General features: G+C 39.5%; 1 protein-coding gene across 2 annotated transcripts; it reads right to left on the reverse strand.

Moving 5' to 3' along the window:
* Positions 1-7,788: 7,788 nt before the first annotated feature.
* On the reverse strand, positions 7,789-22,844 carry LOC131220822 (subtilisin-like protease SBT2.2). 2 transcript variants are annotated; one of them, XM_058215667.1, is made up of 10 exons: positions 22,314-22,838; positions 19,003-19,156; positions 17,542-17,939; positions 15,914-16,009; positions 15,748-15,820; positions 14,646-14,928; positions 13,029-13,360; positions 12,040-12,310; positions 9,562-9,843; positions 7,789-8,365 (listed from the first exon to the last, which is right to left on the reverse strand). In XM_058215667.1, exons 1-10 carry the CDS (start codon positions 22,580-22,582, stop codon positions 7,944-7,946), a joined length of 2,580 nt encoding a protein of 859 aa, XP_058071650.1. In that variant the 5' UTR covers positions 22,583-22,838; the 3' UTR covers positions 7,789-7,943. The 2 variants fall into 2 exon arrangements, with proteins under 2 accessions (XP_058071650.1, XP_058071651.1); XM_058215668.1 differs by lacking the exon at positions 9,562-9,843 and having other exon boundaries at positions 22,314-22,844.
* Between the last annotated feature and the right edge of the window lie 4,620 nt (positions 22,845-27,464).

Here is a 27,464-nt window from a genome sequence, read left to right on the forward strand (position 1 = left end):
TCGTTTCATGCTACTCCAAATAGGAATGTTCTTCATAAGTATGTACAGGGTAATTTCAGGAAAGTCTACTTGGGAGTAATAAACCATGTTGTATCGTTGGAAAGGGGGACGTTCAAATAAACCAATCAAATGAAACATTATTAAAGCTAAGTCAAGTATATTTCGGCTCTAAAAAGGAATTTAATTTTGGTTAGCCAGCTTGTAAATTCTGAACACATGATGACCTTCACTAATAATTTGCGGAAGATCAGGAAGGATGCTATAGTAATTGCTAGGGGTAAGAAGAAAGGTACTCTTCACTTAACTTTCAGCTCTAATCGTTCCATTATAGTTACATCATCAGTAGTGGACATGAGCAATTGGTATCACGGACTTGGGCATATTTGAGAAATGTGGATGAAAGTTTTATTTTCGAAAGGAAAGCTGCCAACGCTAAAATCTATTGATCTGAATTTTTGCAAAGATTGCATCTAGGCAAATGAAGGAAAGTCAGCTTCTCGAAGGTCGGAAGGACCAGAGTTGGAGCAACTGGAACTGGTTCACATCAATGTATGGGGACCAGGCAATGTATCTCTTTCGGTGGTTCTCTTTATTTTATTACCTTTATTGATGATATTATTAGAAAATTGTGAGTTTAGTTCTTGAAGCATAAATCAGAAGTATTTCATGTGTTTCAGAAATGGAAGGCTTTGATTGAGAATGAAATAGGTCTGAAGTTGAAGTGCCTTATATCGAATATTGGGAGAGAGTATTGTAATAATAAGTTTGACAAGCATCGTGCGGTTAATGAAATTAAGAGACAAAAAATGATTCATAAAATACCATAACATAACAATATAGTTGAGTGCATGAACAGAACCTTATTAGAGCATGCCAGGAGTATGAGAATCCATATCTGATTGCCTCAACAATTCTGACCACATCCAATAAATACCGCTACTTACTTGATTAACAAAGGACTATTGGTTGCTTTGGATAGTGAATTGCTAGAGAAAGCATGAACTAAAAAAGAGGTAACTTGTCTCATTTCAAGGTATTTGGTTATATCTCTAACGTGCATATCTGTAACAACCAGTCCAACCAGTACGGTGTCCTTGGGCGTCCACGTAGGATTTTCCGCAGGACCGATCATTTGAACCATGCGCGGTGAGATACCACAAGCAAATCAACCTAGGATTAGCCCATTAGAATAAACCGATCGGGTCATGGCAGGACCCGGTGCGGGCCGTCTAGCCAGATGGCTCATTTGCCCTTATCGATAGCTCGTATGGGCTACATCGGGACACAGGAAGGTCAGAAAATTCTAAAAATAAAGGGGACCATAAATCTCACTGGGCTTGTGGACCATCGTGGACTATGGACCCAGGGGACACCCAGAAGTGGGATCTGGCACTGACTAGATGCACCCCACCAATGTCAGGACCAAAATCTGGCGCTTGCAAATGAAACCGAGATACCAGGCTATCCAACCGTCGGATCTCTTCCACATTCACGGTGGAGGTCTAATGAATTTTTCTACACCCGTCCACCAGCTCTGGGACCCGATCGTGGAATGGTGACCGTCGATCGCAAATCAAACCCGTACGACCAAACCCCAGATCCGATCGTCCCCAAATTTTGCATGGCCCTTCATCAGGCCATGAAGCATCTATCCTAGAAATTTCATAGCCAAAGGGCCAACAGAACCTCTCCAATCACCAGAATGGACCCCTCAAGGTCGTTTAAATATCAGAACCCCTGACTCAAACCCCACAACCGTCCATCCGTTTGATCCCAAATTTTACACAGGCCCTCACCGGGCCATAGGGCACTTACCTACCAAATTTGGCGGCCAAAGGAGTATTAGGGCCACACCAACCCCAAAGGTGAGTCCTAGTTGGCTATTTTGGGAATTTGATGAGACTTAAGGCCAAAGGGCCCAATCCTAGGGAATAAACCCTATCTCTCATAACTCTCTCTCTCAATTGCTACAACCACTAAAAGAGAAAGAGAGTGAAGGAGCTAAGAGGAGAAGATAGTGTGAGAGGAGGAGATTCAAGGTGGACCCTAGATCGTAGCGGGGCCTAAGTGAGTCAACCCTTCCAACTCCCTACCTCTCTTACAAGGAGAAACTCTCCTCCTTGACTTTAACAACCGTCCGTGGGTCGCCTAGGTAAGGTTTTTACCCATTCTTCTTGAAATCCATATACTAAGATGGGATTAGCTTGGAATTCTAACATGCAAGAGCATATTTTAGGAATTCCGGCCGATCGACCCGAAAGCCCTCTTTCCTAGGGCGTTTTCCAAATCCCCAACGAACCATAGGTGCGGACTATTGATCTTAGGTGGCCTAGCAACAATTTCAATATGAGATTAATGATTTTGATTGCTTGGATGTTATATTGGAAAGTCTAGGGAAATCCTAGGAATTGTATGTTGGTTGGAATGAATGGATTTACATGTTTGGCTCTCTCTCATGATGTCGTTCATGTTTCTCACATGATTTGGTGTATGGATGATCATATGCTCATGCCGTGTTGATTTTTATATGTTGTTGCTTCATATTACGTGTGATTTTATTACTCTTGTGTACATGATTTCTCAACATGGAGGAAGTGTTAATTTCCTCACTAACCCACACCACACACATACACTTTATTCATGATATTAAGGGTTTGCTTGTTAGAAAAATTTGATTTGTATGTTGAGCAACATGAGAATAAGGTGTTGAATATGTTGGATGTTGCATTATTGTTGGCATGCTATGAGTCACTAGTTCTACCCTTGGGTTGGTCAGGAACTTGAGGAGAGACGGTAGTCCCATCGGTAGGACTACGCTATGGTTGGACTTGTGGGTCTGGGCGGGTGTGATCGGGTGGCTGTAGTTCGACTACATGAGACCTTCATGCCCGATGTCACACGCCTCACGCTCGCTTGACTCATGAGGTCTAGCCTACCATCTGACCAACTTTGATTGTTAACCCTGTTTGCTCACACATGTTTGGAACCTGGAATACCCTACAACCGTGGTAGCCCATCAATAACCCACTTGAAAATTAGTCCACAGCCTCGTGAGTCGAGCATGGTGGAATGAGACACTGTGTCCGAGCTGTCGGCCTATGCTGGGGTACCGCGCCTCCCCGTAGTGACCGCGAGCGATCCCTTTCTCATGGCACTCCTCATGTGCTTGAAGTCGGGGATGAGGAACCCGACGGGATCACGGACCGCGGGGTCTCGGCCTCACGCATTGGGGGGCCTTGGCCTCGCAACCTGTTTAGGGCGTTGATACGTAGGGTGTACCAGATTCCCAAATCTGCTGGATGAACGGACCTAACTAATAACTCGGCTAACACGATCGCATTGCATCGCACTAGTTAGGGTGGCGACTCGGCAGTCGAGGTCGCACTGAGGGAGTGTTGTCATTTGCAATCGTTAGATAGAGTCACTTGAGGGAGCGTTGTGGCGAGAGCATGCATCATGTCATGCTGCATACATGCGCATTAACAAGATTACTTAGACGCATGTGATTGTCTACTTTTCATTAAGATCATATTATAATTGATGTCTGTGATAACTTAAGACTAATAGCACCCACTGAGTTGATCACTCACTCCCACTCTGGGACGGTGTTTTAAAACACCAACCAGACCCGTTCATAGATGCAGGTGATTCAGGACTGGAGGAGCCTGGCGAGTCGAGCCTCGACAAGGAGGACGAGTTATCTTATTTCCAGCTGATGGGCGGCTCTCCATCGGCATGATGGGCAGGGTTGGGGTGGCTGGGCAGTGGGCTCAGCCTTATTCTTTTTGGGCGTAATATTCTTTTGTTGTTTTGGTTGAGCAACGCCTTGTGCCACCCATTTATAATTTGGACCTGTATATATATGACAGACCTCTTTCATTTCGGCAGACTTGCGTGTTTATGTTTCATGTTCAGAAAATTTCAGGCTGCGCAACTTAAACAGATTTAACGCATATTAATAAAAATCTGTTAATGGTGACTCTCGGGAACTCGAGAGTTGAGTGTATGCGCGACCCCCGATTTCCAAGGTGTTACAATATCAATTTTGAAAATAAGGCCAAGCTTGATCTTAAGTTTAGAAGGTGTACATTGATTGGATATGGCCTTAATGATTTTGATTATCGATTTTGGGATGCTGAAAATTGAAAAATCATTAGGAGCAAGAATGTGGTATGTAATGAAACTGTCATGTGTAAGCATAAATTGAAACAATAAGAAAAGAAAATTAAGCATAATGAGTTTGTAGAACTTGACGAGATACCTGATAAGAATGTTCTTAGACCACAAAGTGAAAATCTACAAGTAGAACCTTCGAACCTTATTCTTGTGAGGAAATTATCCGGGTTAGCAAATTCATAGTCCATTATTCTCATTCTCTACATTATTTATTGCTGACTCATAATGGTAAACTGGAATATTATGAAGATGTCTTACAGGTTAATACCTAAAATAAGTGGGAGTGGGCTATAGATGATAAGATGGGTTCTCTGATATCAAATCGGACATGGAACTTTAGTCCAATTACCCAAGAGAAATGCAACTTTACATAACAAGTGGATTTACAAATTGAAGGAAAAGTATAACGGTACTAAGCAATTCAAGGCTAGGTTAGTTGTGAAAGGTTTTCAACAGAAGACAAGTATCGACTACACTGAAATCATTTCTCCTCTTATTAAGATTTCTACTATCATATTATGTTCTAGGTACTGTAGTTATAGAGGATTTGCACTTAGAGCAATTAGTTGTAAAATAACTTAAAGAAGACATTTATATGCATTAGCCATATGGATATGTTGCACCTGGCAAGGAGAATATGCTATGTAAACTTAAGAAGCATTTATATAGTTTGAAATAAGCTCCAAGAGTGTGGCACAAAAAGCTTAATAGTTTTATGTCTACTAATGATTTTAAGAGATGTCATGTTGAATATTGTCATTATTTCAGTAAACTTAAAAATATGTATCTCATATTTATTTTGTATGTAGATGATATGCTTGTTGCAAGGTCAAACATGCATAAATTTTCAAATCTCAATGAACAATTGTCTAAGGAGTTTGTAATGAAGGATTTGCGTACGGTAAAACAATTCATTGGTATGAGAATCAGCAGAAACTAAAGAAACATTAAGTTAAAATTGCCACAGGTTGAAAATATTGCAAAGGTACTCAGGCGATTCAACATGAAATGTGCTAAGCTAGTTAGCACTCTCTTGGCAAGCCACTTCGGACTCTTAACGGAACATGGTGTAGCAACACAAGAAGAACATGACTATATGGCTAAGGTTCCATATGCCTCAACTATCGATAGCTTAATGTACGCCATGATCTGCACAATACTAGATATTACTCAAGCTGTGAGAGTTGTTTGTTGGTTTATGAACAACTAAGAAAGAAATATTGGGAATCTGTGAAATAGATTCTCATATACTTGAGACGTGCTACTAATGAAGCGTTGTGCTATAGAGAGTCAAAAATAAGTTTACAATGATATGTTGATTCAGATTTGACAAGGGATACTGATAGCAAAAAGAGTGCTACAGGGTATGTGTTCACTTTGGGCAGTGCAACAGTTGGGTCTCACGGTCACAAAAGATTATTACCATCTCGACGACAAAAGCATAGCATATTGCTGCAATAGAGGCTTCCAAGGAAATGGTATGGTTATAAGATCTCATGGAAGAGTTAGGTAATAAGCAAGAAAATTGTAAGTTGTACAGTGACAATCAGAGTAATTCATCTATCAAAAAATTCAGTCTTTCATTTACGAACCAAGCATTTTTTATTTTTTTTTTGGGTTTGCTTGTTAGTACACACCCATGTCAGTACACACACCCCATATTAGCCACCCCCGCTAGGGATCGATACCAAGACCTCAAGTGTTGAAACGAGGTATCTCCACTCAATCTGCCAGTTGAGCTATGGATCTGGGTGTCGAACCAAGCATATAAACATTAAATATCATTCCATATGATCACTTTTGGAGGATGAACAATTTACTTCGGAGAAGATTCGTACGAGTCAGAACCCTACAGATATGTTGATTAAAGTAGTTACTAAAAAATATATATATATTAGATTCACACCAAGTTCTCTATGAAGTCATGGCTTTTATAGATGCGACATATTTAGTAGGAGTTGCCTATTATCAGTCTCTAAGTAAGAGATTTCTAAGATAAGATTTATGGAGCGTGATCAGTAGAGGTGTATTGTCCATCCAGCCAACATTTTTGTGGGTCAAGCTCCACGCTGAGCTCAGTGGGTGTTGTAAAGGGCAACCCCCCTTACTCAGGGGTCCGGGAGCGTGCCCCCAATTCATAAGATAATTTAATAATTTCACATAGAATTTTATATAAACCCTGAGATAAAGAGATAAAGACGTTATTGTATTGAGAGTTATTGCTTTATTTTTTGCCTTTTGAGTATAGTGGATTGGCGTGAATCCGTAAACGTACTGAAAATGAACCGTATAAATCCTTATGATTATGTTTGCACCTTTTTTCTATTTTCTTTTTATTTCGATATTGCTTTGCGTGTGGTTGAGAAGAAATTTTTCTCCCAACACACCATAAGAAATAGTGGGGATTGAACACTTACTATTGAAAACTTTCGGGGTGGCAACAAAAGTTTTGGATCAAGTTGATATTTGTGTTTTCCCTTTATCAAGGTATGTGTGACCTTATCAACAGGTTAAATGGTAAATAAGCATTATAGTGAGCCCTAAGAAGTTTTTAATGGTGGACGTTTGGTTAACATGACTTTCCTTTCCTGTGGTGTGGTCCACTTCGGATTTAGATCAGCCTCGTTTTTGGGCTCAACCCTAAAATGAGCTGCCAAAATGAATAAATGGCATGGATAAAACACAATGGTGGGGCCCACAACTTTAACATCAACTAGCTGAATGGTGTTGGGATCACCAGCCAAACAGCGTTCATCTTATCCCATACCATCCATTCAATTTTTCAGATCAATATAGAGCATTAGCCCAAAATTGAAGCATCCAAAACTCAAGTGGACCACACCACAGGAAACAGTGGGAATTGAACGCCTACTGTTGAAAGTTTCTTGGGGGCCACATAAGTTTCGGAATAGGCCGATACCCCTTCATCCATGTCTCTGTAACCTAATGAATATGTTGAATGACAAATAAACATCGGTGGAGCCTGGGAAGGTTTCAACACGACCTCACTATCCCCACAGTTTCTTGTGGTGTGGTCCACTTAGAGCTTTGGATATGCTTCAATTTTGGGTTCATGACCTAAATTAAGCTGGTAAAACAGCAGCATGGATAAGAAACATACATCGCGTGCTGGCCCCATAAAACGCAATCCGCTTGTGGGATGTGGACTCTTGATTAAACTATTCCTTTTGCAGACCACTGATCAGATGGCTGGCACAATCCAGTCCCCCAGGCATTTTGTGATATGGGGTACCAACGTAGCCCTCCAGAACAGTTAGATCATTAGATAATACATTTCTCACAGGACTTTGATTCACCCACCTGCTTATTAGCATTGCTCAATGAGTAACAAATGCAAACATACCAAGCAAAATCCCCAAAGCATCGAAGTGTAGTCAATCTCTGAGCTGAGAAGCCTATTTCCTTACCTAAGTTGTGTGAACATACACACCAATCTCAACAGTTCTGAATCAGGGCCGCGCCTTAAATTGAGGGCAGCCCAGCAAATTAGAATGACTGGACAATCTTATAACTGTTTGATCTTCGACGGCTGACCATATCCAGCCTAGGACAACAAGCATGCTTGAGTGGGTCCAGTGAACTTACACACAGTTCATGGTAAACACAATCAATTCCTTGGTTATTCAAATCAGTCACAGTATCTACATTTCAAACAGAAGCAGCTTCCACCTTTACACCAGAAAACGAATAAAAAAATGGGTCAAAGAAAACTCACAAACCCAAAAGAAGTAAAATCAGAACCAGTTTCAGCTGTTAGTGGCATTTGACATGACCTTCAAAATCACAGATACTGGAATGGTAGACATGTGGCCCTTGCTTCCATAGAGCCCAATCCTTCCGAAGGTTGCAGTGGGGCTGTTCATGGTGGCGTTGAGACTGATGGTCAAGATCTGCTGCTGACCACTTGCGATGAAAAAATGAGTTGGGTCCACTGATATTGCAACGCCCATGGGGGGGCTCCAGTTGATGCTGTAAGTCTCGTTGTTGGCGATGTTTGTAACCTTTCTTTGAACAGTTCTTGATTGGGTTAGGTTCGATATGGTAATGGAAGGCAAGTTTAAATCTGTGCACTTCATTGTAGAAATACCGCAGCTCTGGCCAGTGTAGTTTAGAACAATGGGGCCCGAACCATTTATGCTGCATAGGAATGACAGGAAGTCGTTGAAACCTGCAAAAGTACGCCCATTTCAATGGAAGATATAATACAATGCTTGGGCCAAGTAGGGTTCATGGTTCAAGTAATCCAAACCGTTGAGATGCTGACCTTCACCATGGATGGCCCATGCCAGAAAAAAATAAATAAATAAATAAATAAATAAAATTTGAAGATCCTAACCATAGAATATTTGGCCTTTCTTCTTAGCTCTCTAGTTGCCACACCTATTCAATAACATGGACCATCCAAGGTGTTGTCCATACTCACGGTTTTGATTGCTGAAACATAGGCCCCACTTGTACAAATTGAAAACCCAGAAGATACTGTACAAACTTTTGGCTGAGAATAGTATGATGACAAGAACCTTGATACTTTGGCAGTGTGCAATGGATGATACACAGGCACTTAGAAATTACATAGGCACAAAAGCAATTCAAATGAGATGGTCCAAATTGGGAGTCCCAGTTTATACGTATTATGAACCAAAAATTACACTTATTTGATTAACTAATTATCAGTTTTCTTTTTCTTTTTCTTTTTCTTTTTTTTTTTTTACAACTACCGGATGGTTAAAAATGAAATATGTCCTGTTTTAGAAAACACCTGTCCAAAGATCAGACGTTATGATTGCTCAACCATTCTTATTTTGGTACAGTGATTTAGCTATAGGTGGTTCTATAAATTCGAATCGGTTTAATTTGAGTTAATGTGTACAATTTAAGAGTGCCTGTGTATCAAACGTCATTCTGCCAAGAGTATCAAATAATCCCCTGTATAATACTTTTTCTTTTCCAGAAAGAGTCTCCAGCGAGTTGGGTCAGGTTGAGGGTCAATCCGAGCCCAAACCGACCTCAAGACAACCCGAATTCCAACCCAAGATGCACAATCTGAATTCCTCTATATCTAACCCAACCTGACCTAACCAGACCCGAATTGAACCCGACCCTGACCTGATTTCAAATCCGATTGCATTTTCCAACCCAAGGACCTTGACAGCCCGATCCAAACTTGGCTTGGGTCTTTCGGGTTCAGGTTGACCCAAACCCAAGTTGTAGCCTACTCCTATTCTATTCTCACATGCACCAATGTGACGTGTGATCCAGGCCATTCACCAGGTCAGCCCCACCACCCAAATTTCTTGTCATGAAAAATCATAACATGAAGATTCTGTTTCTTCTCAGCTGTTGGAAAATAAGTAGGGGACTTACTTGAATCAAAGATAAGACCAGGATCCAATGCAGCAGTTGCATTAACAAATCCACTTCCCATGTCGAATGGAGTTGCAGGCGACTGGTTTATATCCGGGTTGCTATAAGCACGCTGGGCCATGATCGGGCCCCCTTGCTTGTCGTAAACTGAAGCGGTTGTAGAGAGTGCGGATCCGATGGCTGAAGGGCTGAATTGTGGGAACTTTTGTTTGATCAGCGCAGCAAGCCCAGCAACATGAGGAGCCGCCATGCTTGTACCCGAGATCATGGCGAAATTCTCACCTAGATGATTTGATCGGAAGTTGAGTGTTGGGTTAGGTTGCATCAGACAAAAATACAAATATATATATATAGACACACACACACACACACACACACACACACACACACACACACACACAGAGAGAGAGAGAGAGAGAGAGAGAGAATTCGCTAAGCATACTTGGAGCCCTGCTCATCCACACCTTATGGATAGATGACTCGTCGGAGTTGGATGTGACTTGTCTGAGTAGAATCATACTCATTTAAGTCCAATCCAGTTCGGCACCACAAATCAGCACTGAAAATATGCCTGACTCAGATGAGTCCCCCTCCTACTCGACTCAGGACCAAACTAGCAGCCCAAATCACAGGGTCTTCAATCCATGATCCACTAGCAAGCACACTTGCCAATTGGCAAGAGTTAGAGATTGAGGTTTCCATCAAGTGGGTCGCACTGTTAAGATCATCTGGCCCAAAAATCAGGCTATTTCAGTCAAGCGGGTACTGAACAAATGTATGGCCAAGATTCTAGCTGAAGTTTTAGATCATACACTGTTGTCACCTGAGTGAAACACCCTCATTCTTTTTACTAGAAAGTCTAAAAAGTGTCGCCAACCTGATGGAAATCTTGGATGTTGACACGTTTGCCACATTTGCACGTGTGCACGGGCGAGTATGGGTGGGGTGCGGACGTTGCAAACATATGTAGAGAGAAATATGTTGCCATATTGGTTGTAGTATCAGTATCATTACATGTATTGCAGGTTGGGGATATGGAAATATGTACCAAAATTATCATTAATACCCGGAAATGCATCTCTAATTGTGGGAAACATTGAGGAAATAGTGGAATTTCTCCAAGAAACTTCAGAAGATGCTAAAACGCACATCTTTGCATATTTAGGAATCAAATAATTGCAAAAAAAAAATGCATACATAATAAGTTTTCCTTTGATGGAAGCCTAAAAGCATGTAAAACATTGGAGAACATGAGGGAAATGGTGGAGTTTTTCAATCATACTTCAGCAAATGCTAAAATACAGATATTTGCATATTTAGGAATCAAATAATAGCAAAAAGATGCACACATAATGAGTTTCTCTTTAATGGGGACCTAAAAGCATATATAGCTGACTCAGGAAAACATTGGGGAAACACGGGGAAAATGATGGATCCATCCATCCCTACGTCCATATATGCATGCAGATACATACATACAAGAATGCATGATCTGTCCATCCAGCCATCCATGCATGTATAGATGCACACATACATGCACCATCCATCCAACCAACCATCCATGGACACACACATATACACACATACATGCATGCACTTCATCATACAACCATGAACCCATAAAATAATTGAAATGAATTTTTTTTTTAATAAATAGAATATTGGCAACATTGATACATGGGGTGATATTATTGATAATATCCCCGATACATTGGCGATAAATAGAATATTGGCAACATTGATACATGGGGTGATATTATTGATAATATCCCCGATACATTGGCGACAAAAGCAACATCTAGAATTCATACAGTCAAAAATACCACGGTACATTGCCGTTATCGATACTTCATGATATATCACTGATATCTGAAATTTCTGATACTACCAGTGTTATCCGTATCGCCGAGCTGGCAATACCAATAATATTGATGATATTATCAATAATATTACCAATACTCGGAACAATCGGTATATCTAATCACAAGCATATAAAGAAGCACTCCATTGGAGTCACTGAATTGAAAGCAGCATTGATTATCATTTTTGGACATGTGAACAGACCAATCAATCGATCAGAACCTTCCGCTTGTCCAGCCTACTCTTCACGGGCCAATGACAAAAAACCACATTGGCCAGATGCACTTACCCATCAGAAGTATGATTTGTTTTTCATGCCAATATATTGTATTGTTACAATAATCTATGTGAAATGATTCTTGATAACCATATCAAATCAAAAGTGTGGCCTACTGAATGGGTGGTTCGTATTGATGATTAGACTTCTTTTTAGAAAATGATTAGAGGCATGCATTTTCTAGGACACTGATTGGATAGATAGGATCCTACCACCAGTGTGACTTTTGCACAGTAGCCCATAAAGAGCGTGCTCAATGAATGGAAGGTCCAGATCGATTGTCCAACTGCACGGCAGTGCACTATAGTCAAAAGTTCCATTGCACTATTCATGTTTTATACCTTGGAATTCGAGGGAATCAGTAGCCAGGGAACTCCATGCAGCCCATATGAGATTACCAGGAGCTATCAAATTGGGCTTTAGAATATCAGCATTTTCAAGAAAATTGTCTTCCGGATCTGGCCCTCTAGCAGAATAATACAAGACTTTTGGAGCTGAATTGCTGTAATTAGCTTTCAGTCCGCCTAATATTCTTGCTGAACCTCCGAACTTGATTATTTTCTTTGTTGAATCATCTTTCACCAAGGAGTCATTGTAATATTGGAGAAAGATCTGCATAAAAGATATCTGGAGAATTAACAAAGAACGCGGAGCAAAAGACATCCTGCTTCTGGAAATTGATATACAATTCTCCATTTAGTGTTGCTTCACCTGAAATTTTGTAGATGTGGGGCCCACCTTTTGGCAATCCAAACCATTCATATGGCAGACCACATGGGGAATAGGAGATAATACTGATAGAATCTTCCCGATCAGATGATTACTAAAAACCTGATTGGGGCTGTACTTATGGGCCATTGCCCAACCCGAGTTCAGGTTGGGTTGGGGTTGTCAAGGTCCTTAGGTTGGGTTCGGGTTAGAAAACCCCAACCAATTTGAACTCGGGTTGGATTCAGGTTGAGCATATTCTAGTCAGTTACGTCGGGTTGGGAACAATCACATGTATTTGGAATTTTGGATCAGGTTGGGTCAAGTATAGACGACTTCGGGTTAGGTACATGGGGTTGGAATTCGGGTCAGTTCGGGTTGTGGGTTGTCCTCTTGAGAACAGGTTGGGTTGTGAGTTGCACCCCTGGATGGCTAGAATCATCTGATAGGGGAGATTTGAGGTGGTCACACGCACACTCTTCATTCGGTGTGGCCCACCTAATACATTGACCTGCCCGATTTTTGTCCCAGAAGATCAACAACAACTGATGGGCTTGGATCTATACATGCATATGGGTGGGAAAATTGGATCTTTTCCTACTGTGGCAGGGAGACTCCATACCTTGGAATCGTCAGGAGAAGGGATTATCAGGCCCGGCATCTTCATCGGAGTAGGATTGAGCTGGAACCCAATAACAAAAGGGTCCATGTAAAAGACGATGCCAATTGCACTGAGGTTTTTGGCCGTTTCCAAAGCCTGCTTAATGGTTGACAGCCCAAGCACGAATCGAATTGAATAGCTGCAGATTAAGAGGTTTCCTTGGATCAGATCCAAATTCAGGCGACTCGAGTCTTGGCATTCACTCAAGTACATATCATTCTTATCAGTTGAGTTGTTGTTTAGTGCATGAATTGCGGCAACCAGAGTGTACATTGTGTCTCCATCTGTCCCAGCTGACAATATAACAAGAGAAAATTAGTCCTGATTGCTTAATGGTATTCCTAACTTTCACACATGTTTCCAAGGGGACAACGGTAAGGTCCATCATATATGAGCCATGACCCAAAAGTCAGGTTACTTGGATGAATCATAACCACTCAATTTCAAGAGAACCAAAAAAAATGGACGATGGCCATCTTTCACCTCAAATAACCGCTTAGGTGGTCCAATTGGGTGGTTACAATTCATCTGATGAGTTTGGTGTTGTCATATGTGATCGCATACACACTTATGCCATCACATACGCCATTTTGGACCACTGGACCACATATGCCATAGTGGCATATGCGGTTATTATGCCATTGAGGCGTATGTGGTCGTACAAAAAAGTGTGTGACCGCATAAGCCATAGTTACGCAGTTATGCCATCTCATACACAGTACCGATGGCATAACCTCCCAACGGTTAGATTTCTAACTGTTGAGACTTATTTTTTTGCTTCATTTTTTTTTTTCCTATGGATGGGCACTCCTACCCCCTATTTTCACATGACATGACATGACATCACCTCTCTCTCTCTCTCTCTCTCTCTCTCTCTCTCTCTCTAAAAATGACATCAATAAAATTTATATGTTGATTTTTCACACTTTTTAGTATATGCCTTCATTTGAGCTTGTTAGTGGAACATTGGATGAGTCTAGAGTGTACTTTGTATCAACTGAGAAAATTTATTTTAAACGGTTCAAATCTAATGATTAAAGAATGATGAGAAATGCTCCAGTGCCCTCAGAGCAATACAAGTTATAGTGCCCCTAGATGCATCAGTTTAGTGGGGCAGTCCAATCAATCAATCTGAGCTGTCCATTAATTCCAGAACATGTTTCGTGGGGTGACGTGCAAAAATTGCAGTAATCAGATGACCCAATACATCTTTGATTTGTCCTTTTTTTGATAGCCATCCTTTTTCCAATCCATGGATGGGATGGTTGGGATTTCCCAATGAACCTGGTTCTTTAGAATCATAAGCAATCCATGATGGGCTGTAACAAATAGACGGATGAAATTGTTGATTGGACTTATTTTTATCTAAATGGTTGACCATACATATTAAAGACCACTGATCAAATGGTTAATATTTGTAAGATCAGAATGATATTAGCATGTTAGCCAATGAAATGTGTGCTGGACCTAATGAATCAATGGATTGGACTGAGTGTCCAAATGTTACTGGGAGCACTGGAGCATTTCTCAAGAATGATTAAATAAGCATATGTCATAGACGACAGTTTTCAAACTTACGTGCAAGTCCAACACCTGAAATAGTGACATTGTTGCCAAGGACGAGGGAATTACTGTAGACTCTGTCATGGGTGGCAGCACCTACTGTGAAGATCCATGGGCTGAAAGATGAAATGCTCTTGGGTGAAGGTCCAGTGTTTCCGGCCGCTTGGACAACGAAAATGCCAGCTTTTACAGCCGAAAGCAACGCCATGTCGATTGGATTGAAGAAAGTCGCTAGCCCAGGAGGACGCCTGTTGGGAGTAATCGATAAGCTTATGATGTCCACTCCATCTTGAGCTGCCTGCCGAATAAGGCAATAAGGATGATTTTCAGCACATATGAGAACCGATGCAAAAGTTCAATGAGAATACATGTTCATAAAATGGGCTCCAAGTCATGGAATACATGTTCATAAGATGGGCTCCAAGTCATGGATTGACAACTCATCCCAGTCAACTTGGATGAGGTCAGGAATGATCGATTGGGCACCACATGTCAGTATAGGGAATAGAGGGTGACTTGCCCGACTTGATTGAGTCACCCCATGACTCGGCCAAGTTGTGACTCAACGAGTCCAACATCGCTCCATTTATATGCCCTGGGTGAAAAATAGGTGAATCCACTGACCATTCCAATTGGATGGCTAAGAAGATCTTGGCCATAAAATTAGAAAGCCGAATTTGATTTTTCTTTCCCAAATATTGAAAAAGAAAGTCAAACAAGAATATGTCTAGGGAATTCTTGGTCACTAACTGATCATAAATATTCTTTTTAAAAAAAAAAAAAAAAAAACACCTCAAATTCCAAATAATAGAAGAATTTTATCAGGATACACGGGCTATCTTTTTTTAATTCTTTTTTGGGCTTTCTTTTTTTCTTTTTCTTCTTCTTTTTAAGCCTGGTTTTTCAATACGTTCTATAAAAACCATGCATGCATGCATGTATATACATATGCATGTCCAAAAATTAAGAAATTGATCTAAATAATTAAAAAGCATGTTGACTGTCTCCCTGGTCTATGGCAGCAACAACATCTGCAGTAAAGAGTCTCAAGCTCATGTATGCACATCCAAAATTAAGAAAGGGCATATAAATCGTTAAAAGGTATGTTACTGTCTACCTGGTCTATGGCAGCAACAACATCTGCAGCAAAGCCTCCGAAGCTCTTGTACAGTGACTTGTAAACAGCAATACTGAAACAGATCAAGAAACAAGTGTATCAAAATCTGTAGACATACATGTACATGAATTCTTATTAACAACTACAAATTATTAGAATTGATTACTGTGCACGAGGGGCCATGCCACTTGCATTCCCAAAGTGATGCCCGGATACAATGACTGGAATTCCATGGTTCCCAGCTGCAATGGAGGCCGTATGCCTGCACATATCAGGAACAGATCATCAGCGACCCATAAAAATTCAGTAAAAAAAAAAATGATAGCTAAATAAAATACTTTTACTTCCCAAAAAAAAAAGTTTCCTTACGTAGCATGCATTGTGACAAATATCACCAAGATTTTGAAAATTTTTTATTAAACGATATTGGATATTTTCAAAAGAGGGGTTATATGATACTCAGGTTGCATACCAACGCTTGATATGCTATGCAAGCACTCGGAACTTGTACATGTTGACATGTGACATATATTAACTCAAATAAAACTGAACTATATTGACCACTGTCTCCAAGTCACATTCTTAAGATCAGGTCGGTTGAACAATCCTAACCTTTGATTTGTGGACATTTGTTCATGGGAATAAGACAATTGGATTTCTTTTTATTTTATTTTCAACCGTATAATAAATTTCCACCAATTCGATGGTCGGATAATCTAATGAACTTCATTATTGGTTCATGACACATCTACGCTAGTTGATATAATTGGACAGTTTAATTTTGACCAATTATACACCATTTGTGCAATTTCTAAGTAACTTCTAAGTGCTTGCATGTCATCCATCACACTCTACCAGAGTATCAAAGTATTTCTCTTTTCAAATCTCAGCAGTTTTGAATTTTTGCGATTTTATCCTGAATTTAAATTATTGCGATTTTTAAGTGGAAAATTATTTAGAAGTAAAAATAATTCAGTTTATACTTTTATATTCAATTTTTTAGTAATAATAAATGTTTTAAATATTTAATTTCAGAGAGATTTTCCTAATAATATCGCGAGAAAAAGTCGAAAACTGAAAATCACAAGAAATTGCCAAGAACGAGATTTGTCACTATGGCAGCCAGAACACACCATGCATCAGATTCATAAGTTTTGAGTGAAATGAAGCAATAAGCATACGCAACAGAAATTTCTAAGAGAAAAATGAGAACTCTACTTGAGAGTAAGATTTGAAATGCTACTCTCCCCACACGTGCAAGATTCAGGCCACTTATCAGGCGGGCCTCAACATGTATGTGCCACGGCCCAAAAATCAAGTTGCTCTGATTATCAAATGAGCCACATGTACTAAAAGGTGAAAGGTTAGAACAAATTGATCAATTGTCCACATTCAACATACAGACGTTGCCTACCTGATTACCAGGCTGGCCTGATATTCGAACCATGGCACATAATACACGATGTGGCCCACCTGATGAAGAGCTGCATCTCAACCAGTGGCAAGTGTAAGGAGCTTGTGAGGATCATTAACAAGAATTTTTCTTTTTTATGCAAAAACTTTCCTCAAATTGACAAAATAAAGGCGATATCAAGGAAATCCTGACTGATTGGTGACCTCAGAAACACAATAAAATGATGTAAAATTTGAATAGCCAAGTTTAAAGCTTCAACCGAAAGAACAAGAAATTGCAATTTTGAAATAAAGAAAATCAAAAGGCTTAAAATGATTCATAGGTGCATCAGTAATTTCCATAATATATATTTTTTTAAAATGCAAAAATGAAACACTCACGTTCCATGACCATCACCATCGAACGGCGAAGCATAGTCCTGAGTAGCGTTGAAGATCCCCCTGGTTATAGCAGATGCAGCAAAATGCCGAGCTCCAACGAGCTTCCGGTTACAAGACCCAGATGGAAAATCCCTTGTAACTTCACAAATTCCAGAGAAGTGAGCAGGAACTGGATAAGCATTTTCAGAGAAGTCGTCAGAAAAGCTGGGGTGTGCTGGGTCAATTCCAGTATCAATAAATCCAATCACGATTCCTCCTCCTGCAAATTCTGGTCCGCCTTCTTTGACCCACGCCCCTTTAGGTAGACCCAAGAACTCCGGGGTGTGAGTGGTTGCAGTTCGAACTGAGAAATCCAAGACCACATTTGCCACTTCTCCCCTCCTTGCAAGCTTCTCTGCCTTCAAAATTCACCGAATAACCAGATTTAAATTAAAATTAAAAATAAAACTAAGAAAGCTAACTGGTATAGATTACTCCCCGAAACAGCTATTCGTATAAATCAATTACAGATATTGAGAAACATGATGGCATTCAATCTGGTGACTGAGAACTACAGAAGAATACTAGAAAATCACCTCCAATACATTTCAATGGTGAAAATCTTGCAAAAATAAAAATATAACTGGAGACATCTCAATAGGTTAAATTAGCATAAAATCCAGTACAAAAATTCCACCTTTCATCAATTATATCAAGCCCAAGGGCCCAAACTAGTCAGAATCTACATAAAGAAACCCGCAAACAAAATCAAGTAAGATCGTAGGTTTTTGCCCTCAAAATTCTTTGAAATGTTGTTTCACAACAATCCCAAATTCACAAGGCACTCACAGACATCAACAAAGGGGTTATCGTCCTATGGCAAGAACCCCATAAACGCGAATTTCGGAATTCCACTCAAATGTTGCGAGGCAGAAATTCCACATTTCACATTGTGTCACATTGTGTGTGGAGACTGGAGAGACCCACAAAATGACAACTCTCCACTGAATTGTCTGCAAGGTTCGTCAAGTTCAAGATTTTTGGAAAACGGCATTTCAAAAAAAAAAAAAAAAACTTAAAATCCAAATGGTTCCTTAGAGATAGCTGTAAAGACATTACAACCACCATCGGAATCCAAGTCAAGATGCTAATGCAATAAAAGAAAACAACCCAAGAGCTCAGGAAAAAAAACCTCAGTATGACCACTACAACCAAGTGCAGAAAGCTACAAACTGCCACCTGACTGAACCAACAAAGCCTAACAACACCATACTGATGTTGCGCAGCCTCATGTGTTCCTGATGAACACCATGTTGATGTAGATCTCTTAGTTATTATCCTTTAATTATCTTTTGGTTATTGATTTCTTTCAGTCATTATTTCTCTGTAAGGAGGAAGCAGACATTCTCTCCTCCTCATTCCCTATTTCTACAATGGTAATGGTAGAAAATAATGGAAAACCGAGAGATGGTAATGGTATACCTGCTGAGGAGTTACAAAAACAGCAAACCCATTGATCAAGTAACGATAGCTATAAAGCTTCAAATAGTTCTCCCCCTTCAATACTTTCCTCAACAGTGAATCCTGAAGCCGAACCAGATATGAACTGTAGCCACGACTGGATCTTGATATATTCCTGCACATCCAATAGAGGAGACATAGAATCTGTTAATTCAAATAAAAATACCCATAGATTGGTTAGCTTACAGCTGGGAACTTAATCACAAAAGACATTTGTAGGATTTAAAGAAAAAGGGATCAAAGTAGACCAGCGTACAAAGAACAGTTTTAGGGTGGATTTTCTATAAACCAAAACAAAAACTGAAAAAAAAATAAATAAATAAATAAATAAAATGCAGTATATCTCTAAATCCCATTACAAAAAGTTCCAAGCAGCTCATTACTCTAGCAAACCTGAATTACTGGAAAGGAAGAAGGAAGAAGAACAGACGGAGATGAGAAATTTGTAAAAATTCAGTTAAAGTTGTGAAGCTTAACCACTCAAAATTGGGAAAGAAAATCAATATACTCCCTAAAAACTACAGAGGTTTGCTAACAGCGGTAAAAACCATATATAAATCGAAACCCGCAGTGTCCAATACAGTATGTGTTTTTCCATCCTGATGATACTAAAAACTATCTTTACAAGGAACTAAAACATCAAATAACAATTTATAGTCATTTTGAAGCTTCAAAACTACTGAGAGCACTAGCGCACTGATAGAACAGGAAAGCAATTCCTATCCTTTCAGGAGCTGACCAATTTCCAATCTTAAAGAGTTTAGACCATGAATTCCAGTAAAACAGCTGACTTTACAATTAGCCGTGAAAATGGAAACCAAACTTATTTACAAGGATAAATCATAATAAGCCCTGAAAAACACCAGGCTGGTAGTTATGATAAAACCAAAAACAAATCTGAAGATCAACATATTTTTACAATAATCATGACGGAAAAAAACCCCCCAGTAGAAACAACTATTTTACCCTCAATAATACGGACAAAAAATTCATGTAGCTGACCCAATTAATTGGGATAAGGCTTAGATGATGATGACGATGACAAATAAAGCGAACAAGAGAACGAAAAATGAAAAAGAACACAAAAAATAAAATCTAAGTTATAAACCCAATCAATCTAGATTCTACAACAATCACAATGAAAACTGACCATAAAAACAACTAGAGAAGTGCTAGGTGGCTTGCAGGAGGAGAGATTGAAGAGGTGATTCACCAAACTTTTGCCAATGTGGTCATGCATCTGCAAGATCTCAGCCTCCCATCAGGTCGGTCCTACCATGAACAATATGCATGTGCAGAAATTAGTCCAGACCAATGGTAGGTTGGCCTTCTTCAATCTATCATCAGCAGAATCACCGTCACATTTCTCAAACAACTTACCCTCATGAATCCGAAACTTCCCAACAAGAGAGAAAAACTGAGAAATGCGAGAAGGATAAAACTCTAGTATGAAAATCCATGCAGATTTTACAACAATTAAAAACAACCACACTACCAAAATCAAGGTCAGCATAAATAAAATTCAAAGTGAACACAGGTGAAATTTACATCAATCATGATCACAGAAAAACACGGAAGGATCTTTTTCTTTTCTTTCTTTCTTCTTTTTTTTTTTCCTCCTTGAAAGATCAGCAAGGGGTCGGTTTGATGCGGGTAAGGTCCCACTTAAATGTAAAAAATTTATATGTAAACAGTTTAGATGTGAGGTCGTGAAAACAGTGTAAATTTTTAACTCTTTACACAAAAAATAAACATTTTACTCAAAAAATTAAAAAGCAACTAAATCCACTCGGGAGGCTGAGTAGAACTTACCACCTAGGGTTCTCTTCTTCTTCTTCTTCTTTTCAAAAAAGAAAAAGAAAAGAAAAGAAAAGACAGTTTAGGCCCTCTCCCCCCACAGCTACCAGTACCCAAACACAAGATACTAATTAACTGGTAATGACTTCATTAGTACCCAAACATGACAGAATTAAATAAGTGAGATTTTACCTGCATCCATACTACCCCTAATTTACACTCTCCACCAAATCCAAACAGACAAAAAGAAAAAGAGGAAAAGGACAAAGCTACCAACAGAATAACAACTCACTCACATTCAACATAAAACCCCAACATAAGCCCCCACCAAATATTTTTAGTAGAGACATAACCCACTAAAATCCATCGACGAGACCCACTAATTAAAAATGCCCAACTGAAAAAACATACCCAAAAACAGAACAAAAGGATACAAACAAACAAGGTGAAAAAAATCAGGAAAAACAGAAAAGTAAACACAAACAAAAAAAGCGATAAAACTCCAACATAAAACCCAACTAAATAGCTTAATGACCATAAAAAACCAATCAATAAAACCCACTAATTTACATTATCAATAAAAAAATGAAAAAAAAAAAAAGGAATTATTTTTTTAGGAACACACTCCATTCCTCTAATTTAAAGGGAGTTGGCATAAAAATAAATAAATAAACATGGTGTGAAAATATCAAGTTTCCCCCAAAAAAAAAATAATAATAAAAACCTTCATAATTTTCACCCCCCAAAATTTGTGAGTTTAACCCCGCAAGGGTAATTTGGTAATTACAGAACTCACAAAAAAATAGCCCGTGGCTAAAAGGTGGTGCAAATATCATTTTTACAGGATTAGAAATAACATTCCCCAACGAACATTTGCACCCAAAAAGATTTTAAAAAGGAGAGGTCTCAAATCCAACCGGTTGGACCATAAGTTACCATCCACCCAACAAATAACTTCCAAGCTTACATGTACGCGCCACATCTAACCCGTCCAATACGCTGACCACATCATAAGGATCAACTGGTGCAAAAACTAGCCACGAGCGGACTATTTTGTTATTTGTCACTGGCTAGAATTCTTTTCTACTGTGTGGCCCACCTGATGAATGAATGGGGCTGATTTTTACATAAGTTCATCCTCATTGCGGGAGCAACCTATTGGAAGGATTGGATGTCTCACATACATGTTAGATGGAGAGTTATTTACTGGGTGGACCGTAAATTACGGTCTAACAGGTTGGACTAGAGACCTTATAAGAAAAACAATAAAGGAATTGATATTTCCACACCCCAAAATTATTACTAGTTCCACCTCATGCTGATATATTGACAATAACAAAACTGTCAAAAACACATACATGTGTAGAACCTACTATAACCAATCCACCACTATAGTGGTGTAAAACATCATTTTTAGGGGATAGAAGATAGAAACCACATCACCCAAATGAAAGGAAAAAAAAAAAAAATGTTACCTGGGTTTGTTGGGTGTGGTTAATCTGCTGTGATTACCATGACTCAGACCATTCATTTCCATCTTCATATCATCATTCTCATAATCACGACTATAGTAATGAATTGATGTTGGAGCTTGTTTGAGTGTAACAATATAAACTGCTGCAGCTGTAGAAGCATCTTCTTGCTGACATAACACTGCTACTCTCATACAATCAAACACTAGAAGATGTATTACCAACAACACCCACACCACCATTAAATGCATCCCATAAATACCCCTCCCCATTTGAAGAAAACCCAATAAGGGTTCCAGCAAATTCAGCTCTCCTACACCTTTATACCCCTCTCTCTCTCTCCCACTCTCAAAGAAAGCTCCTCTATGCTGTATTTATAGAAATACAGCTAAGAAGGGAGAAGCTGTAGCTGTTTCAGGACTCCATTAATGCATTCAGAGGACCCTTTTCTTCTTTATATGAGAGAGACTCCTCTACCTATTGCTCTCTTCGGTGAGAGTGCTCCGGTGTCGATTGCTTTCTTGGGTGGTGTGTGGGAATACAATATATGATACACCAGCACGCACCGCATTCACTTTTTTTCTTTTTTAATTTCCAAGAAGTGGTGGGGCCCACTTTTTATTGATCCTGGCCATGTATGTTGGATCCCACAATGAATGGAGCATGGTACAGAAACTGCCCAGATTGTAGGATTTCAGGACACGGACGCGGATTGGCTACTGACAGTGTTGGTGGCCAGTAGCTGCTGGGCTGTCCTCTGTGGGTCCCGCCATGATGTATGTGTTTCATCCACTCCGTCCATTCATTTTTAAAGATTGTTTTAGGTTTACATGGAACCAATGAGGATGATCCGAATCTCATATTGACCACACTATAGGAAAGAGTGGTGATTGAATGGCCACCATTAAAAACTCGTTGGGGGCCACAGAAGTTTTGGATGAAGCTGATATTTGTGTTTTAACTTCATCCAGGTCTTTGTGACGTAATCAACAGCTTGGATTGAAAATAGACATTACAGTGGGCCCTAGGTAGTTTTTAACCGTAGACTTTCAATTACCAGTGTTTTCTTGTGGTGTGGTCCACTTGAGATTTATATCTGTCTCATTTCTGGCCTCATGACATAAAATGATCCGGAAAAATAGATGGATGGCGTGGATAAAGTACATATATATCATGGTGGGGCCCACAGTGCACGGTCCAGCAGCCGACTTGCTAATGGCAGCGTCGGTCTGCATCGCTGTCGAGCGAAGACGTCTACAAAGATCGTGCGTTAGTTCTGCACATCTTAAAAAGTGACTCGCCCCTTCAACCGTACACGTAGCATTGTCCATGGATGGTTAGGATTGCCTGAAAAAGATTGACCATTTAGAAACATAAGCAATCTACGATGGGCTCCATCGAATAGATATATCAGATTGTTTGTTGAATCTATTTTTGTATAAATGATCTTGACCGTTCAAATTAAATGCTAATAATCAGATAGGTCAAGTTTTGTTGGATCAGTGAGATATTTGCATGGCCCGATAAAAAAATATGCATTGGACTTAATGTACGGTCCAGATCAAGATATTGGATTGTCTAAGTGTCTCAATTCACGTAGGAGCATTATTACTTACAGAGATCTGAGAGTACTGGAGCTTTTCTCCTGGAAAGTTAGTCCCGTTTTCCCCTAGAATTTTGGACCATTCCATGTTTTACTTTTAACGATCCACGCAATAGCCATTATTTGGATGGTTATGATTTCTTGATTTGTGTAAATTTAGATATATGCTCCATCTACTGTTGGATCTACAATTTGGATGGTCCGGATTACATTAATATGGGCCCCACTTCTCCGAATGAAAACCCTCGATATTGTGCAAACATGCGGGCGTTGGAATGATAACGTTTGACCGGCTTAGACTGTGGCGATATTTCCCACCATTTTAATATGGTGGTGACTCTACTGGTTGCAGATACTGCAATCTATACCGTCTGATTGGTGGGCCATGTTATGGATGGAGCAAAACCCTAACATCATATTGATTTGATGATCCTAACCATCTGATTTTCCTTGATCGGTCTTGATCATTTACCATATTTTCATTCCTCTGCTGCCCGCGAACTGGACGGTTAAGATTGCTCGATCAGTGTAATTCTCGGTTTCGCACCATCCACTGTCGGCCCCATTATTTGGACGGTTCATATACAAAAGCACCAACTTCTGAAACGATGGTTCGCCACGTAATCCGGCAGAGCGTGATAGCCACACGCATACACTGAACCATCGTACACGTGGCGAGGATAACTAGATCTGAACCATCAAAACAGTGTATTCTACGTTAGATGTGGCCATGGTCTGAAAATAAATTTATTTGATTAGTTTTAACCTCCGAAGAATGGAAATCTCTACGCAGATTCTGAACCGTTGAATTTTTTACTAGATATATATATTCATCTCCTCGGGATCGTTATTCCATTACTGTTCTTTGTTGTGATCCATCTGCATGGGTCCCACAATTTGGACAGCTCAGATTAAAGCAGATGTGCGCAGCATGTGTATGAAGCATCGTACTCTGTCAGGGTATCGAATTTCTCCTCTTTTTACAAAAGTCCAATCCGAACGTTTGAGCTGGTTGTCCTTTTCATTTTCGTGACTGTTGAGTGGAGGACTACGCTTTCATGTTGCGTAAGTCGCGGCACAGTCATCTATAATTCATCGTCCCGTGGAGCCCAAATTAAGAAAATTATTTACCATCATAACCGTCTTTTTTATGTAAAACTTCAGAATGTCATGAATCACTTATCAATATAGAAAAATTACGTTTTTAGTTTAAATATAACCGTTGAAAACTTTAATTTTAAAATGTCTAAATTTTTTATGATTAAAATCATACTATTAAAAATTGATCTTATACAATATTAAGTATAAAATGGACAGTTTAGATCATCATATTAATTCTTCACGTGCACCCGATGGAGCGATTTATTATTGATAAGTATTAGTCGCGACTTACCGATATTAAAGAAAAAGGGATTGATATTTCACCCCAGAAAATTGTTAGTTCCAACCCCTCGAAGTTAATGTTGTCCTAGTTTTTCGGCGAGCGCTGTACCTTCCTCACTGCTAGTAATTGTCCGACTCTCAATCTCATCCGTTCATCAGATGTGCTGTCTTATATGTGCCCTGATCCAGAAAATCAAGTCTGCCCGATCACAAGTACACCACATTGATTTTCGATCCGCACATAATGAGCGTCTCAGATCTCTCAGGCACATGCCAAACGTGACACACATGGGGATCCTTAGCCGTCCACTGTTTATAAGCGTGCGGTCGGTCTGATGAATGGATCTTCACGATTTTTGTCTAAGGGGACATCCAAGATTATCCTAACCTGATGAACGGCCAAGATCTTGTCCACTGTGGGGGGGTGGGGATCTAGATGAATGTCCAGATCAGAGGTCATATGTAGTAATCCGACATACCCATTTGAAATGGAAGAAGGGAAAATTGTAGACGCCCCCCTATCATGCTCTGTGACAAATGCAAAAAGAGGCCCCTCTATTTTGAAATATTGAAATTAACTTCCAATCTTGATGGGCATGTTTGGATACACAGGATCCAGGTAGAAATGTGGATTTATTTTCCACGAAAGACAAATGAGTTGTTTGGATACTTGAATTCCGCTCAATCTTAGTCATGGTTAAAATTTCTGCCTGAGAAATAAAATAACTTTTGTTTAATGAATTTGATGGTTCCACTTGCTTATTCAAATAAAGATAGCTTTTTTAAATGTTAATTATAAGGCAAAAATTGAAAATTATACAAGAGTAAACATTAAATTTTCCACAAATTTCAAATGAAATCAACATATGTGTGTGACTTGACTGTGACTGTGACCGTGACCGTGGAACTAACGATGTAGGTGTGACCTAACCGTAGAGTCACCTTGATGGATGAAATATATATCCACGTTGTCCTTTTGTCTTGGCAGATTATTTTAAGACATGATCCTGAAAATGAAGCATATATAAATTTAAGGTGGATCAAATAATTAGAAACAAGTGTTATTGGCTATTATAAACCTTTTGTGGGCCACAAAAAATTTAGATCAAACTAATATTTGTTTTTTTTCCTTATTTTTTATTCTTTCTTCTAAGTGTGTATGATCTTATCAATAGATTAGATGGTCAAAAAATATTAGGGCAGACCCTAGAAAGTTTTTAATGGTGGGCGTTCAACAAGCACCATTTCTTGTAGTGTGGCCCACTTGGAATTTGTATATATTTCATCTTTTGGACCATGCCCTAAAATAAGTTGACATAACAAATGGACCGTGTAGATATACATTTCATACAGCAAGTTGGGCCCTATGGTTAGGGTCACACCCACATCGATGGTTCAAGGTAGAGGTGTACATGAACCGAGATAGCTTGATCGGTTAGCTTGCTCGACTCGACTCAAAAAAGCTTGATTCGACTTGGTTCGAAGCTAAGTTCGAGCTGTTTTTTGAGCTCAAAAATGAGTTCGAGCCGAGTTAGAGCTAGCCCTAGCTCGACTCAACTCAAATCGAACCCAGCTCGAATCGAACGAATTCGATGACTCGATTACTTTGATATTGATGTTGTTCACCAAGTGTTTGATATTGATGTTGTTCATCAAGTGTTTGATAAAATGACTCAAAGAAGTATGGTCAGTGGCAAGGAAGATGTGTATATAAAACTAACACCCTTTTTTTTCTTGATTTTTATGTTGCTTAGAAGGTGTTTAATAAAATACGTATAAAATCATTGTTGCTATCTCAAATACAGTGAGATTTTGAAAGTGAAGTCCAGGCTTTTGTGAAAATGCTGCAATGGTGAACTCGGCTCGAACTCAGCTCGAACTAGCCCGATGAGCCAAGCTGGCCAGTCGGGCTCGGACCGAGCCGAGCCGAGTTCGAGCTAAGGTCAAGTAGTGGCCCAACCGAGTTGAGTTGGCTCAACTTAGTTTAATTCGATGTACACCCCTAGTTCAAGGTCAAAGCGATCGCATTTCCTGCATACCCCAACATACCCTAAAGAACCCTTTATTATCTATAAATGCCATCCAAACCATCTACCGCTATGAATATCAGACACCCCAAGAGCTAGTCTAATTTGATTATCAAATAAGCCACGTTATATATATATATA

Source organism: Magnolia sinica, chromosome 12 (assembly GCF_029962835.1).
Source record: "Magnolia sinica isolate HGM2019 chromosome 12, MsV1, whole genome shotgun sequence".
NCBI lineage: Eukaryota > Viridiplantae > Streptophyta > Magnoliopsida > Magnoliales > Magnoliaceae > Magnolia > Magnolia sinica.